The sequence below is a fragment of the Doryrhamphus excisus genome, chromosome 13, assembly GCF_030265055.1.
Source record: "Doryrhamphus excisus isolate RoL2022-K1 chromosome 13, RoL_Dexc_1.0, whole genome shotgun sequence".
Taxonomy (NCBI): Eukaryota; Metazoa; Chordata; class Actinopteri; order Syngnathiformes; family Syngnathidae; genus Doryrhamphus; species Doryrhamphus excisus.
Genome location: NC_080478.1, coordinates 19,903,660 through 19,918,949, shown reverse-complemented (window position 1 = coordinate 19,918,949; position 15,290 = coordinate 19,903,660). Strand labels below are relative to the sequence as shown.

Genomic DNA, 15,290 nt, shown 5'->3' with positions numbered 1-15,290 from the left:
TACCAAGTGTGTATCTAATTTAATACCCTTACCCTTCAGGTTTAATTACCACATCTTTTTTTGTTATTTAGTTGTTTATATTGGGCGGCCATATTGTTATTAGTATTAGGAATTCATACAAACATTATAGGTGGGGGCGGTTGATACCAAGAGTGTATCTAATTTAATACTCTTACCCTTCAGGTTTAATTTCCACATTTTTTTTGTTATTTATATTGTTATATTGTTACTTTGGGAGTAAAACTGCAAAGGGTTTCAATGGGAGTTTTGCTTTTGTTTACTTATTTTGCACTTTATTTTGCTTGAACAAATAAATAAAACCAATATTTTTTTGTTTATTTTGTTTATTATTGCCTTTAATTTTTAACAAATTTCGTATTATTTGCTTTGCTAAAATGTTGGTTTTATTGTGATAATTATCACGATCACACAAATCATTAAATTATCTTGAAAAAATGGCAAGCGAAGAGTATCGGTATCTGATTGATACCGCTACCAAAGTGTGGTTCTGTGTACTATTTATATAGAATACTATGGGGAAACATTACTGTATCAATTTTGTATGGAAATAAATGAACGAGCTTACCTGACACGCCATCATCACATGACTAGGGGCCAGTAAAATGGAGCTCCCAAGCCGCACTTTGGACACCCTTGCTATACTTGTGTTTGGCTGCAGATCGAATGTGTCGGGCTTTTCAGATGAAAACTCATCTCCTCCTGTAGAAGGCAATTAAACCTTAAATGGTTCTATCGGAAAAACAAAACAAGTTATTTTAAGAAGCTGGAAAGCCAAGGGGGGGCCGGGGGGGTTCTCTGTGGTATTTGGTCCATTGGCAACCTTTTTATAGGCTTCTCTTTGTTACCATGAACACTCGAAAAGGCAGCCGCTGGTACATTTCTTTATTATCACAAGCTTTCCGACTGTAGCATAACATCACTTTCCCCCCCACAAAAAAATAGTCTCATTACATTTGCCCAATCAGCAAATTGAGTTCTCTCATCTGAGGATGTTTTATCCTTCGGAGGGGGGGGGGTGCACAAAGAAATACACACACACACACACACACACACAAATACACTTTCCTCTCAGACAGCCAATAATGTCCGATACATTCAAGTGTTATTTCAGGAGGTAAAAAAAAAATAGCCTTGGGGAATTTAATATATTTTCTTATATCAGCAAACACACCAACACAGTCTGCCTCAGCGCAGATGGAAGAAAATAAAAAAAAAAAAAAAAAAATCAGGTTAGTGATCATCAAGTCATCAACTAAGTCATCAACTAAGTCAATCTTATTTCTAATATTTTATTTATTGCATCAAAATCTACATATATTAAACTTTTCCAGTGGAATTAGCTCGTTTAGGGTCTTTATTTTATACCGCATTACAGATCAACTGTGTTTTTTTGGTATGCATTTTCAGCTAGCTAGTACATTTTACCCCCCCCCCCCAAAAAAAAAAAATTAAAATTTTTTTTAATCCAGTTTCATCAACTAAGTAAATTATTCCTACAATTTTAAAGCATCAAAATCTAGAAATATTAAATATTTACATGTCAACTGTGTTAGTGGTATAGTAAATCAAACCTTCCAAAAATGACCCCCCCCCCCAAAAAAAATCCAGTTTTCCTCAACATATAGTGCCAATAATTTAGGTTGTTGCATATAGAAACGTGCTTCACATCCCACAGGGGGAGGGGGGGGTAAACACGGGAAGAAAGGTTCCCGGTCATCTTTCCAAGTCCAGTGTAAACAAGTCCACGTTCCCGTGCCATTGTTCTATCTAGTGCTTATCCATTGGGGGGTCTCTGCTGCCCCCGGTTTTCCATCGGCATTCCGACGGCAGTACGGCCACTCGGCTTCATAATCACGGAATCTGGATGACTACTTCCATCTTTTGTTGTTCTTAAGCAATTGATACTTTGGCTGTTTGTCAAGTGGAATACTTCAAAGAGGAATACACGGTGTACTTCAAAATCCAAATACACCAAGTCCTGTTTCCACCAAGAAGTATAGTTTGGATTGCTTTGCCATTAGGTATTTAGTACGAGTATTTCAATATTACTTACAAACGTACAGGTGCTTTTTGTATTTTTGTTTGTGTGGACATGTCCGGGGCTGCACGGTGGATGAGTGGTTAGCGCACAGACCTCACAGCTGGTAGACCCGAGAGTTCAATCCCACCCTCTGCCATCTGTGTGTGGAGTTTGCTCCATTGTTTTCTCAGAGTACTTCGAGTGCTAGGTTAATTCCCGATTCCAAATTGTCCATAGGTATGAATGTGAGTGTGAATGGTTGTTTGTCTATATGTGCCCTGGGATTGGCTGGCCACCAGTCCAGGGTGTACCCCGCCTCTCGCCCCAAGAAGACAGCCGGTGACGACCGTCGTGAGGATAAGCGGTAGAAAATGAATGAACATGATTCCAACAGTAAAATATGGTGGTGGTAGTGTGATGGTCTGGGACTGTTTTGCTGCATCAGGACCTGGAAGACTCACTGTGATAAATGGAACCATGAATTATCGTTAAACTGTTCACAAATATGGGCTGCACGGTGGACGAGTGATTCTCCGGTTACTCCGGTTTCCTCCCACATTCCAAAAACATGCTAGGTTAATTCCCGACTCCAAATTGTCCATAGGTATGTATGTGAGTGTGAATGGTTGTTTGTCTATATGTGCCCTGTGATTGGCTGGCAAACCAGTCCAGAGTGTACCTCTCGCCTCTCGCCCCAAGAAGACAGCTGGGATAGACTCCAGCATCGTCCGCCGCCCTTGTGAAGATAAGATGGTAGAAAATGAATGGACGTGTCCTTAGTTCGGTAGGTCATAGAAGTGTAACGGTAAAGTTCGGTAGAGAGATACGCCACACGGTCCACGTGAAAAGCTCGAGAATCGCGGTCCCCGGTCCCTCTTTCGTCGTCAAGGTCCCTTTATTGTACCCCGAAATGAACCCGACGGTGACTTTAAACCGAGGTGCACACCAAAACGTGTTCATGGCGTCCCATGACACCCCTAAAAGTAAGACATCGCAGTATTCTCATAGCTTCTTTGTTCAAATAGGCCTAAGCGGAACGAGTGTTGACTCGGGTATCGGTTGCATCAGTTCCAAACCCTTCCAGTCGCCGCCGTTTGGTCTGCCGTTCTTACATGGTAAGACTTCTTCGTTCTTTCGAGAACAAAGTTCGTTCGAGACAAATGTTGGGGTACGACCAGTTCAGTTCTGATGCTACTCGTCGAATTAGGTGGTCCGGTTCCATATGTACAGACTGGAACGCAGTTTTTTCTTCTTGTTTGTAGTCAAAAATGGTGGAAAAATGATACTTGGTACACACTTACTTGGAATCAACGGACCAAATAATCGGTATACGCGGTACCTTGTTTGGACCGCGTATGTCAAGTGTACGTTTTGTACACATGAGGTCTTCCGGGTTACATTTGATCGTAGGATCAAGTAGGACCAGGTTTCTCCAGTTCCTGGTCGGGTTTTGCTAACCATCACCAAGGTTTCAATCCCTCAACGGACCAAATAATCGGTATACGCGGTACCTTGATTGGACCGCGTATGTCAAGTGTACGTTACGTACACATGAGGTCTTCCGGGTTAGATTTGATCGTAGGACAATGGAATCATTTACCAGGTTTCTCCAGTTCCTGCTTCTTCGGGTTTTGGTCGGGTTTTGCTAACCATCACCAAGGTTTCAATCACTCAACGGACCAAATAATCGGTATACGCGGTGCCTTGATTGGACCGCGTATGTCAACTGTAGGTCCCGTACACATGTGGTCTTCCGGGTTACATTTGATCGTAGGACAATGGAATCGTTTACCAGGTTTCTCCAGTTCCTGCTTCTACAGGTTTTGGTCGGGTTTTGCTAACCATCACCAAGGTTTCAATCACTCAACGGACCAAATAATCGGTATACGCGGTACCTTGATTGGACCGCGTATGTCAAGTGTATATTCCGTACACATGGGGTCTTCCGGGTTACAATTGATCGTAGGACAATGGAATCGTTTTCCAGGTTTCTCCAGTTCCTGCTTCTTCAGGTTTTGGTCGGGTTTTGCTAACCATCACCAGGGTTGACTCACATCTGGTGACATTCTATCGGTATACGCGGTACCTTGATTGGACCGCGTATGTCAAGTGTACATTACGTACACATGAGGTCTTCCGGGTTAGATTTGATCGTAGGACAATGGAATCATTTTCCAGGTTTCTCCAGTTCCTGCTTCTTCAGGTTTTGGTCGGGTTTTGCTAACCATCACCAAGGTTTCAATCACATCTGGTGACATTCTATCGGTATTCTGGTGCGTCGGTGCAGTTGGCGTTCTGTTGGAACCTACACCCATCTCTCAGGTGGTCTCGGTGTGCTAGTTTGGTCCTGGGTTCAGTCCATTGCGTTCTTTTTACCCGAAGCAAACTAATACCGAGATCAGTATCTAGTAGTCTCTTGTCACGGTAATAATCCTTTGGTGGCTGCTTCAGTATCCAGTTCTGTTGTGGACCCCAAAAGCCAGGTTTGGTGACTTCCAGTTAAAGACGAACCACATCGGAAAAACTGGGAAGGCCGGATGTACGAGACCTTAGGTTCCCACGTACAGAGAACAAGGCTGGTATCTGATTGGCTGCGGTATTCAGACACAGCCGTATTCATACCACACCGTCTGGGGGTCGTTGTTGGGGTCGGGGGACGCCGGTGTGCTTTTTGGCCGCTCCACGGAACTACAGTCTGGCCGTTCGCCGTCTCCATTTTGTATTTCCTGTACCCGCTCCAAAGCGTCACCCAGTTGGGTTGCGGGCACGGCCCTCACCGGGGTTACCATGGCAACCTCGCCACGGTGATGGTAAGACGAAGGGGGGCCATTATGAGCCACAGGGGTTCGCCCCCTCTCGCAGTCTCTGTCCCCGGGTCTCTCGGTCGGCAGGGCGAGCGAAGACGAGTGGTGAACGGGCGAAGTCAGGAAGCCGCCGTCTCCGTGCTGATTGGTTGAACCGGCCAAACGAGCGGAGAGCGGCCTCTCTCTTCCGCTCGCCCCGCCTCCCTGGCGGCGAATGATCGAATCCGATTGGTTAGGGGATCCTCCATTTCCGCGAAAACTGTCCGGGCCGTTGGAGCGCAGCAAATCCGCCGACGCCAGGCTGAACGTCCTGCTAAGCGAGCGGTTGGTTCGCTGGCTAATCGGGCGACCCGAGGCCGGAGATTGACCAACAGGCTGTCGGGGGGACGGCTTAACACTCTGGCCCGGCCTCTGGTTCGATGTATGCACGGTGGGCGTGACGTAGCTGGTGGGGGTGATCTGATCGCTGACGGCGGGACCCGGCGGGGCGGGACTTCTGGTGAAGTAATCCTTCATTAAGTCCTCTCTGCTTCCAAGTGAAACCTAATTGACAACAAAGGACACAAAGAACATATTTACATTTTGGTTAGTCTTTTCGTGTCGCCGCCATCATCCTTCGTGATGCGGGGTTTCGGAACCCAGACGTTTTTCAAAAGACGTGCGCCCCAAGAGAAATATCACAAAGACATGAAAGACTTTTCATCCAAAACAGACGCTTCTTCTCCTGAGATAAGGAAGAATAAATCACTCGAACCGCCAGGCACCGCCACGTTACCTCCGGCTGACCCGCGTGACCCACGTGACCCGCTTCCCCTCACAGCAGACATACTCAAAGAAACATATGAGGACTGTTAGAACTGAAGTGAAAAAAAGACCAGTAAAATATTCATTATTCGTTCATTTTCTACCGCTTATCTTCACAAGGGTCAGGGGTTGGGGGGCGGGGGTGCTGGAGCCTATCCCAGCTGTCTTCGAGCGAGAGGCGGGGTACACCCTGGACTGGTGGCCAGCCAATCACAGGGCACATATAGGCAAACAACCATTCACACTCACATTCATACCTATGGACAATTTGGAGTCGCTAATTAACCTAGCATGTTTTGTTGTTTTTTTTTATTTTAAGGGCCTATTTTAAAATGTTCTTAAGACCTCCTAAAAAAAATTATATTTTTTATTGATTTTTTTTTATTTTATTTTTTTTACAAAAAAAAAAAATCTCTGACAAATTGTATATACAGTAAACCTCGGATATAACGGACTCGGATATATCGGAAATTCGCTCACAACGGACAGATAAAAAAGAACCAATTTTTCTGTAATGCATTTCCAATAAAAATTCATTGCATATATCGGATTTTTTATAACGGATTTCGCCTATTTCGGACAAAATCTCCAGTCCCGTTCCAATGCATTTCCATTAAATTTCCCTCGCATATATCGGATATATCGCCGCATCGTGGCGCTCCGATTCGCCGAATCGTGACAGGCCGCTATACGACGTCATTTGCAGCGTTTGCAGCGTTGCCTGCGCGTCCAGGTACATTGGAAACATAGTCAAGGAAGTGCCTTTTTATAACGGATAAAATCCCATTTACGCATATACCGGATATAAATCCCATATATGCGTAAAACGGACATTTTCCGGTATACGCATATAACGGATTTCGCTTATATCGGACAAAACCAGTGGGAACAATTGAATCCGATATATCCGAGGTTTACTGTAATAGGGCAAAAGCAGGCTAATAAGCAAGCCAATAAGCAGGCTAATACTAGCTTACTACTACTGCTAGTAGTAGTAATACCCTAGCATGTTTTTGGAATGTGGGAGGAAACCAGAGTACCCGGACGGGGAGAACATGCAAACTCCACACAGAGATAGCCGTGAGTAGAATTGAACTCATGTCTCCTAGCCGTGACGCCTGAGCGCTAACCACTCCTCCGCCATGCAGCCCAGAGTTGTTTAATGATAACTAAAATAGAGATGGAAATAATGCATAATGGCAGTTAAAATAGCTGTTTTTCATTTTACTTTAAACTATCAGTACTTGTCTTGTATATGTGTTAAGTGGCTGTGTGATGAGTTTAGTGTTCTTTGTAAAATGACACTGTGAGTCAGACTGAGCTGTGAAAATCCAGCGGTTTCCTGATGAGCTACCAAGTGGCATATTATTTTACACAATATTACTTTAAAAAAAATACGTTGTCATCTGCGGACAGCTAGGAGACCGGAGTTCAATTCCACCCTCGGCCATCTCTGTGTGGAGTTTGCATGTTCTCCCCGTCCGGGTACTCCGGTTTCCTCCCACATTCCAAAAAAACATGCTAGGTTAATTAGCGACTCCAAATTGTCCATAGGTATGAATGTGAGTGTGAATGGTTGTTTGTCTATATGTGCCCTGTGATTGGCTGGCCACCAGTCCAGGGTGTATCCGTCACCCAAAGACAGCTGGGATAGGCTCCAGCACCCTTGTGAGGATAAGCGGTCGAAACTGAATGAATGTTGTCATCTGCAGGGTATAAATGGCCCTAAACGGCCCCCGGGCTGGACTTTGCACACCACTGAGGAAAATAAGAAAAAAACCTTTGATGCAGGGGTGCTCATTCCGTTCACTAATCTCATGGACTGAACCTTTCCAAATAGATCTTATTCCCATCTGCAGACTACAAGGGCCACTCGTTCCCTACGGGACCATGAGTGAGAATTATTATGGGTGGTGTGTTCAGGGAGACGTGGAATGTTGAGGCGAGGTCAGCCACGTGGACGATTGGAATGGAGGGGTGATTTACAGGCAGGAGCAGATTAGATGCATCAAAAGGAAACAAATAGGCATGACAGCAAATGAAGTTTGCTGGCTTGAAAGCCATATGTCGTTGCGCTAACAGTGAACCTGAACGTCTCATACGTTCTCAATGACTGTGGACTGAAAACTGATTGCAAAGTAAAACATTTTTTTTGTTAAAGTCACAGCGTATTCTTGTATTTCTATGGAAGCCCGTTTCCACCAATTAATTTTTTTTTTATCCCAATCGTAAATCGAAATCTCATCATTTCTACTTTTTAGCTCGTTATTTCGACTTTCTATCTCAGATTTTCGACTCTCTATCTCAGAATTTCGACTCTCTCATTATTATGACTTTCTATCTCATAATTTTGACTTTCTATCTCATAATTTCGACTTTCTATCTCGTAATTTTGACTTTTTATCTCAGAATTTCGACTTTTTATCTCAGAATTTCGACTTTTTATCTCAGAATTTCGACTTTCTTTCTCAGAATTTCGACTTTCTTTCTCAGAATTTTGACTTTCTTTCTCAGAATTTCGACTTTCTATCTCAGAATTTCGACTTTCTATCTCAGAATTTCGACTTTCTATCTCGTAATTTCGACTTTCTATCTCGTAATTTCGACTTTCTATCTCAGAATTTCGACTTTTTATCTCAGAATTTCGACTTTCTTTCTCAGAATTTTGACTTTCTTTCTCAGAATTTCGACTTTCTCGTAATTTCAACTTTCTTTCTCGTAATTTCGACTTTCTATCTCGTAATTTCGACTTTCTATCTCGTAATTTCGACTTTCTATCTCGTAATTTCGACTTTCTATCTCAGAATTTCGACTTTTTATCTCAGAATTTCGACTTTCTCAGAATTTTGACTTTCTTTCTCAGAATTTCGACTTTCTCAGAATTTCGACTTTCTCAGAATTTCGACTTTCTTTCTCGTAATTTCAACTTTCTTTCTCGTAATTTCGACTTTCTATCTCGTAATTTTGACTTTTTATCTCGTAATTTCAACTTTCTTTCTCAGAATTTCAACTTTCTTTCTCAGAATTTCAACTTTCTCAGAATTTCGACTTTCTTTCTCAGAATTTCGACTTTCTATCTCAGAATTTCGACTCTCTCAGAATTTTGACATTTATCTCATTATTATGACTTTCTATCTCGGAATTTCGACTTTCTCGGAATTTCGACTTTCTGTCTCAGAATTTCGACTTTCTGTCTCAGAATTTCAACTTTCTGTCTCAGAATTTGACTCTATCTCAGAATTTCGACTTTTATCTCATTATTATGATTTTCTATCTCATAATTTCAACTTTTTAAATCCTAATTCCGACTTTTTATGTCATAATTTCGACTTTCTATCTCGTAATTTCAACTTTCTATGTCGTTATGACTTTTTATATCGTAATTTCAAGTTTCTATCTCATCATTTAGACTTTTTATCTCGTAATTTCAACTTTTTATACCATAATTTCGACTTTCTTTCTCAGAATTTAGACTCTCAGAATTTCGACTATCTCAGAATCTTGACATTTATCTCATTATTATGACTTTCTATCTCATAATTTTGACTTTTTATGTCATAATTTCGACTTTCTATCTCGTAATTTCAAGTTTCTATCTCATCATTTCGACTTTCTATCTCAGAATTTTGACTTTTCATCTCAGAATTTTGACTTTTAATCTCATTATTATGACTTTCTATATCGTAATTTCGACTTTTTATCTTGTTATTTCGACATTTTATCTCATAATTTCGACTTTCTACCTCAGAATTTCAACTTTTTATCTCATTATTTCGACTTACCATTGGGATATTTTTTTTTCAGCGGCGGAAATATATTCCATCTATAAATAGCTTCCATATATTTCTCACCATTTGCGGCGACTTGAGGTTGCTCTCTTGTAGAAACTCCTCCAACGTCACCATTTCACTTCCGGGAGATGAAGGTCGAGGCCTGTTGCTGTTCCTTCCTCCACGCTGTGGTTGGGCGCGCTGGGGTGTGTGCTCGTACGGGAGGGTCACGCTACGTGACAAGGTCGGGTGTGATTGACTTAGACCTGTGACGTCATCGCTGGACAGACTACCCGACCAGAGATGACCGTCTGATGCGTCTAAAAGAAGAAAAGGTAGAGATGAATCTTAAACATCTTTGTACACGCGTGAGTACTTAGTGTGAGTAGTTAGCCTCGCCCTCTGTTAGCCTCTCAAAGTAGTACCTCTGCAGTTGACAGGTGAGTTTGAGCTGGAGGTGCGGTGACTGACAGCTGATCCCGGACGACCTCCCATGTGACCATGGGCGCCAAACACAGCACCCGTGTCGTCGTCAAAGAACATTCCTATAACATTTGGAAAGCACGGTCATTACTACTCATGCTATTTCAGGTCCGGCATCATACTTTTATTATATTTATTATTATAGGAATGCTAAAGAGCAGCAATTTAACACTTTTCCACATCCTAAAAATCCCCTTCGGTATTCAGTATTCACATGGAATTTCACAGAAATGAGAATCCATCCATTTTCTGTGCCGTTAGCAGAAATGACCTGGTTATTATTATTATTATTATTACCTCTCGGTCTGCAGCCGGCGCCTTGTTCCAGTGGCGAAGTGGAGCTGCTTAGGGCCAATGACGATGACTGATGGCTCGGGGTGGAACTCAGAGCTTTGTGGGTTTGAGATAGGCCTAAAACACACACATACACACACACACACACACACACACACACACACACAAAGTGTTACACTTATACTCCTTAAATGACTAAACTCCAATCTCAAATACATAAGCATGGTTATATGGGATGAACAAATACAGATATTGTTTGCTAGGTCTTGTCCAAATACTTTCCTGATGTAGTACTTGAAAATATATGCATTATGTCAACATTATCCAATGGCTACCGCTTATCCTCACGAGGGTGGCTAATTAACCTAGCATGTTTTTGGAATGTGGGAGGAAACCGGAGTACCCGGAGAAAACCCACGCATGCACGGGGAGAACATGCAAACTCCACACAGAGAGTGGAATTGAACTCGGGTCTCCTAGCTGTGAGGTCTGCGCGCTAACCACTCGTCCACCATGCAGCCCATATTTGCATATTAACAATAATTCATGGTTCCATTTATCACAGTGAGTCTTCCAGGTCCTGATGCAGCAAAACAGTCCCAGACCATCACACTACCACCACCATATTTTACTGTTGGAATCATGTTCATTCATTTTCTACCGCTTATCCTCACGAGGGTCGTCACCAGCTGTCTTCTTGGGGCGAGAGGCGGGGTACACCCTGGACTGGTGGCCAGCCAATCACAGGGCACATATAGACAAACAACCATTCACACTCACATTCATACCTATGGACAATTTGGAGTCGCTAATTAACCTAGCATGTTTTTGGAATGTGGGAGGAAACCGGAGTACCCGGGGAAAACCCACGCATGCACGGGGAGAACATGCAAACTCCACACAGAGATGGCCGAGGGTGGAATTGAACCCCGGTCTCCTAGCTGTGAGGTCTGTGCGCTAACCACTCGTCCACCATGCAGCCTATATTTGCATATTAACAATAATTCATGGTTCCATTTATCACAGTGAGTCTTCCAGGTCCTGATGCAGCAAAACAGTCCCAGACCATCACACTACCACCACCATATTTTACTGTTGGAATAATGTTCATTCATTTTCTACCGCTTATCCTCACGAGGGTCGTCACCGGCTGTCTTCTTGGGGCGAGAGGCTGGGTACACCCTGGACTGGTGGCCAGCCAATCACAGGGCACATATAGACAAACAACCATTCACACTCACATTCATACCTATGGACAATTTGGAGTGGCTAATTAACCTAGCATGTTTTTGGAATGTGGGAGGAAACCGGAGTCCCCGCACGGGGAGAACATGCAAACTCCACACAGAGATGGCCGAGGGTGGAATTGAACTTGTGTCTCCTAGCTGTGAGACATGCATGCTAACCACTCCACCACCGTGCAGCCTTGCATCAAATATTTATACTAATAATTCTGACATGAAGAATGTAATGACATAAGATGAATAATCACCGTGTCCGTGTCCGTCGTCGCCAAGGACGCTGCTGTCTGTAGCCGTGCTGCTGCGGCATGGCCCCCGTCCTCTGTCAATCAAACCTGCACACCAAAGGATAAATAATAACGTTTTGTGTTATGATATGCCGGCGGAATACTGTAAACAGGACGCAAGCGACAACAGGAAGCACAGTGGGGCAAAAAAAAAAAAAGCAGGAAAATGTTGTGATGCGTGTGTGTGATCGTAGGCATGATTAGTTCAAGCGTAGCATTGAGAATGCTAACTAGCCTTAGCTATTAACTCAATTTAAAACATCATCATGGGGTACGAGAATCTATTTTTCACAAAAAATAAAAATGTTGGCGGCACGGTGGTCTAGGGGTTAGCGCGCAGACCTCACAGCTAGGAGACGAGGGTTCAATCCCACCCTCGGGCATCTCTGTGTGGAGTTTGCATGTTCTCCCCGTGCATGCGTGGGTTTTCTCCGGTTTTCTCCGGTTTCCTCCCACATTCCAAAAACATGCTAGGTTAATTAGCCACTCCAAATTGTCCATAGGTATGAATGTGAGTGTGAATGGTTGTTTGTCTATATGTGCCCTGGGATTGGCTGGCCACCAGTCCAGGGTGTACCCCGCCTTACGCCCGAAGACAGCTGGGATAGGCTCCAGCACCCCCCGCGACCCTCGTGAGGAAAAAGCGGTAGAAAATGAATGAATGAATGAATACTCTAGTCACTTCACTGCAATACTGTACATATTACTGCTATTATATATTGTCATATCCATACTGTTTATAATCTGTATAATCTACAATAGCCATATTATAGTCATTTCCATACCCTAGTCACTGCATTGCAATACTGTATATATTACTGTTATTATATATTGTCATATCCATACTGTTTATAATCTGTATAATCTACAATAGCCATATTATAGTCATTTATATCCCTGTACATATCCTCACTGTATTATAGTCATAGCCTGTATAGCAGGGGTCGGCAACCTTTCCTATCAAAAGAGCCATTTTACTAAAAGGGAAATAGACTGGAGTCGCAAAACATAATTCAAAAACAATATCTTATGAACTTTCAGAACTTTGAAAGCGACGTGATCACATCCAAAGCGAAACGCGAGTCTCCCATGATTTTGATTGACTGCCAGATTTAGAGGGAATTTTGGGGTATCAAAGTAGTTCCGAGGAGAAAAAGCGGAGAGTACTTTTTCGAGTACTCTTGCTAGTATCGGATCTTGCTAATATAGAAGATAAATGTACATAAATATCTGTGTAAATTAAATTACATTTTAATTACATTTTGATTAAATGTTAATTTAAAATATTTCTTTTAAATATTAATTTAAATTATATTTAATGTTAAATTAGTTATTATTAAATTATGTTAAATTATTATTTAACATATTTAATGTTAAATTATATTTTAAATGTTAATTTAACATATTTATTTTTATTAACATTTAAAATAATTAAAATTATTAAAATTATTAATTTTAATTTCATTTAATTACTTTAATTAAATGATACTGTTTACATTTGTTGACAAACATGTTCACTCTGGCCCCAACAAGTTCGGGTGTTAAATACTTGACCATTGCGACGGGAGCCACAACAAAGAGGTTGAAGAGCCACATGCGGCTCTGGAGCCGTGGGTTGCCGACCCCTGCTGTATAGTTTTATTTACATAGATTTGTCCATACTAATGTACTTATAAAAAATTGCACTTCTGGTTGGATGCTAACTGCATTTTGTTGCCCTGTACAAGTGACATGAGCAATAACAATAAAGTTGAATCTAATCTAATCTAATCTAATCTAATCTAAAGGGCTGGCGGAGTGAATGTACGCAAACAAACAATATTTATAGGCATAAATACACTTAAAGGGGAAGGCGTGCAGGTAGGTTTGCTGTGCTGTGACAAAGGTGGCGTGGGCTCATCGTATCACACGTGCGCACAAACACACACACACACACACATACACACACACTTACTCGTATTTCTGCCTCTTTTGTGAGTACTTTGATTTGTTGGCTGGAGGAAATGTATGTATGTGTGTATTCTGCAAATATTTGTAAGATGCGCTAAATGTGGATGAGACCTGATGATGATGATGATGATGATAAGTACAGTTCTAAACATGAGGAGGAAGAGCATGGTATTATAAGACTCCATTGGCGGAGACAGACGGGCTAGTGATGATGTCGGCTGTGATGTCAGCGGATGACCAAAATCGGAGTCGTCTGCTGAGAGAAAGGGAAGGGCGGGAGGCGGAGTCGGAGGGAGGGGAAATAGATGGGAGGAGTTTGTCTTGGCTTTTACTGCGAAGAAAACAGAAACGTTTCTGGGCAGGCGGAGCTAAGGGGTGGAAACATGGAGAGAGAGAGAGATGGAGAGATGGAGAAAGGTAGAGAAAAATCATAAAACAAGAGTGAGTTCATGAAAATAAATGAGTTAAAAGTTATTGAATATGTGATGAAAAAAGGCGGCTAGTATTCCCTAGTATGTACTACTAGTAATACTACTGTATTATAACGTGTGTACTTCTACCTCGACTGATGGGCGTCAACACCGGACTGGCGCAGTGGTTGCTATGTTTACTGTGGGCGTGGCCGTTGTCCTGGGAGTCACTTCCTGTCCTCTGGGGAGGTGGGGGTGGGGTTTCCGGCGGGAGCAGAGGCGGGGGCGCAGGCAGGGGGATATCCGGGGCGCTCTTGGCTCGCTCCCGGTCTTTGCCGCCTTCCTTGTCTCGGTCGCCGCCTCGTTCCCTGCTGCCGTCCTTTCTTGGTTTGATGAGTTTAGCCAAAGCTTTGGCGCCCGACCACTGGCTCTTCCTGACACCACGCAAAAGGATGACACATTTGTTAATAATTAATTAATCATGATTAATCACGATTTCAAACTATGTCTGAAAATTTTAATTCTCCGGAATACCCGAAGAAAACCCACGCATGCACGGGGAGAACATGGAAACTCCACACAGAGATGGCCGAGGGTGGAATTGAACCCTGGTCTCCTAGCTGTGAGGCCTGCGCGCTAACCACTCGTCCGCCATGCAGCCCATATTTGCATATTAACAATAATTCATGGTTCCATTTATCACAGTGAGTCTTCCAGGTCCTGATGCAGCAAAACAGTCCCAGACCATCACACTACCACCACCATATTTTACTGTTGGAATAATGTTCATTCATTTTCTACCGCTTATCCTCACGAGGGTCGTCACCAGCTATCTTAGGGTGAGAGGCGGGGTACACCCTGGACTGGTGGCCAGCCAATCACAGGGCACATATAGACAAACAACCATTCACACTCACATTCATACCTATGGACAATTTGGAGTCGCTAATTAACCTAGCATGTTTTTGGAATGTGGGAGGAAACCGGAGTACCCGGAGAAAACCCACGCATGCACGGGGAGAACATGCAAAGAGATGGCCGAGGGTGGAATTGAACCCTGGTCTCCTAGCTGTGAGGCCTGCGTGATAACCACTCGGCCCATCTGCAGCCCTTAAATATTACTTATTATACTTAAATATTACGGTAAATATTATGTAAAGTCCACACAGAGATTGGCCGAATGTGGAATTGAACTCGGGTCTCCGA

General features: G+C 42.9%; 1 protein-coding gene across 2 annotated transcripts in view; it reads right to left on the bottom strand.

The window, feature by feature from the left end:
* Window positions 1-589: 589 nt before the first annotated feature.
* Window positions 590-15,290, bottom strand: part of LOC131140048 (protein Daple-like) — a 48,762-nt gene continuing 34,061 nt past the window's right edge. The window contains exons 26-31 of one of the 2 annotated variants that reach the window (XM_058090118.1): window positions 14,235-14,518; window positions 11,689-11,772; window positions 10,200-10,313; window positions 9,845-9,964; window positions 9,501-9,739; window positions 590-5,388 (exon numbers count right to left, since the gene is read on the bottom strand). In XM_058090118.1, coding sequence (XP_057946101.1) covers window positions 4,642-5,388; window positions 9,501-9,739; window positions 9,845-9,964; window positions 10,200-10,313; window positions 11,689-11,772; window positions 14,235-14,518 — 1,588 coding nt within the window. In that variant the 3' untranslated portion in view covers window positions 590-4,641. Of the gene's footprint in view, window positions 5,389-9,500; window positions 9,740-9,844; window positions 9,965-10,199; window positions 10,314-11,688; window positions 14,043-14,234; window positions 14,519-15,290 lie in introns of those variants that run through there. The other variant, XR_009132338.1, reaches the window with a different exon arrangement.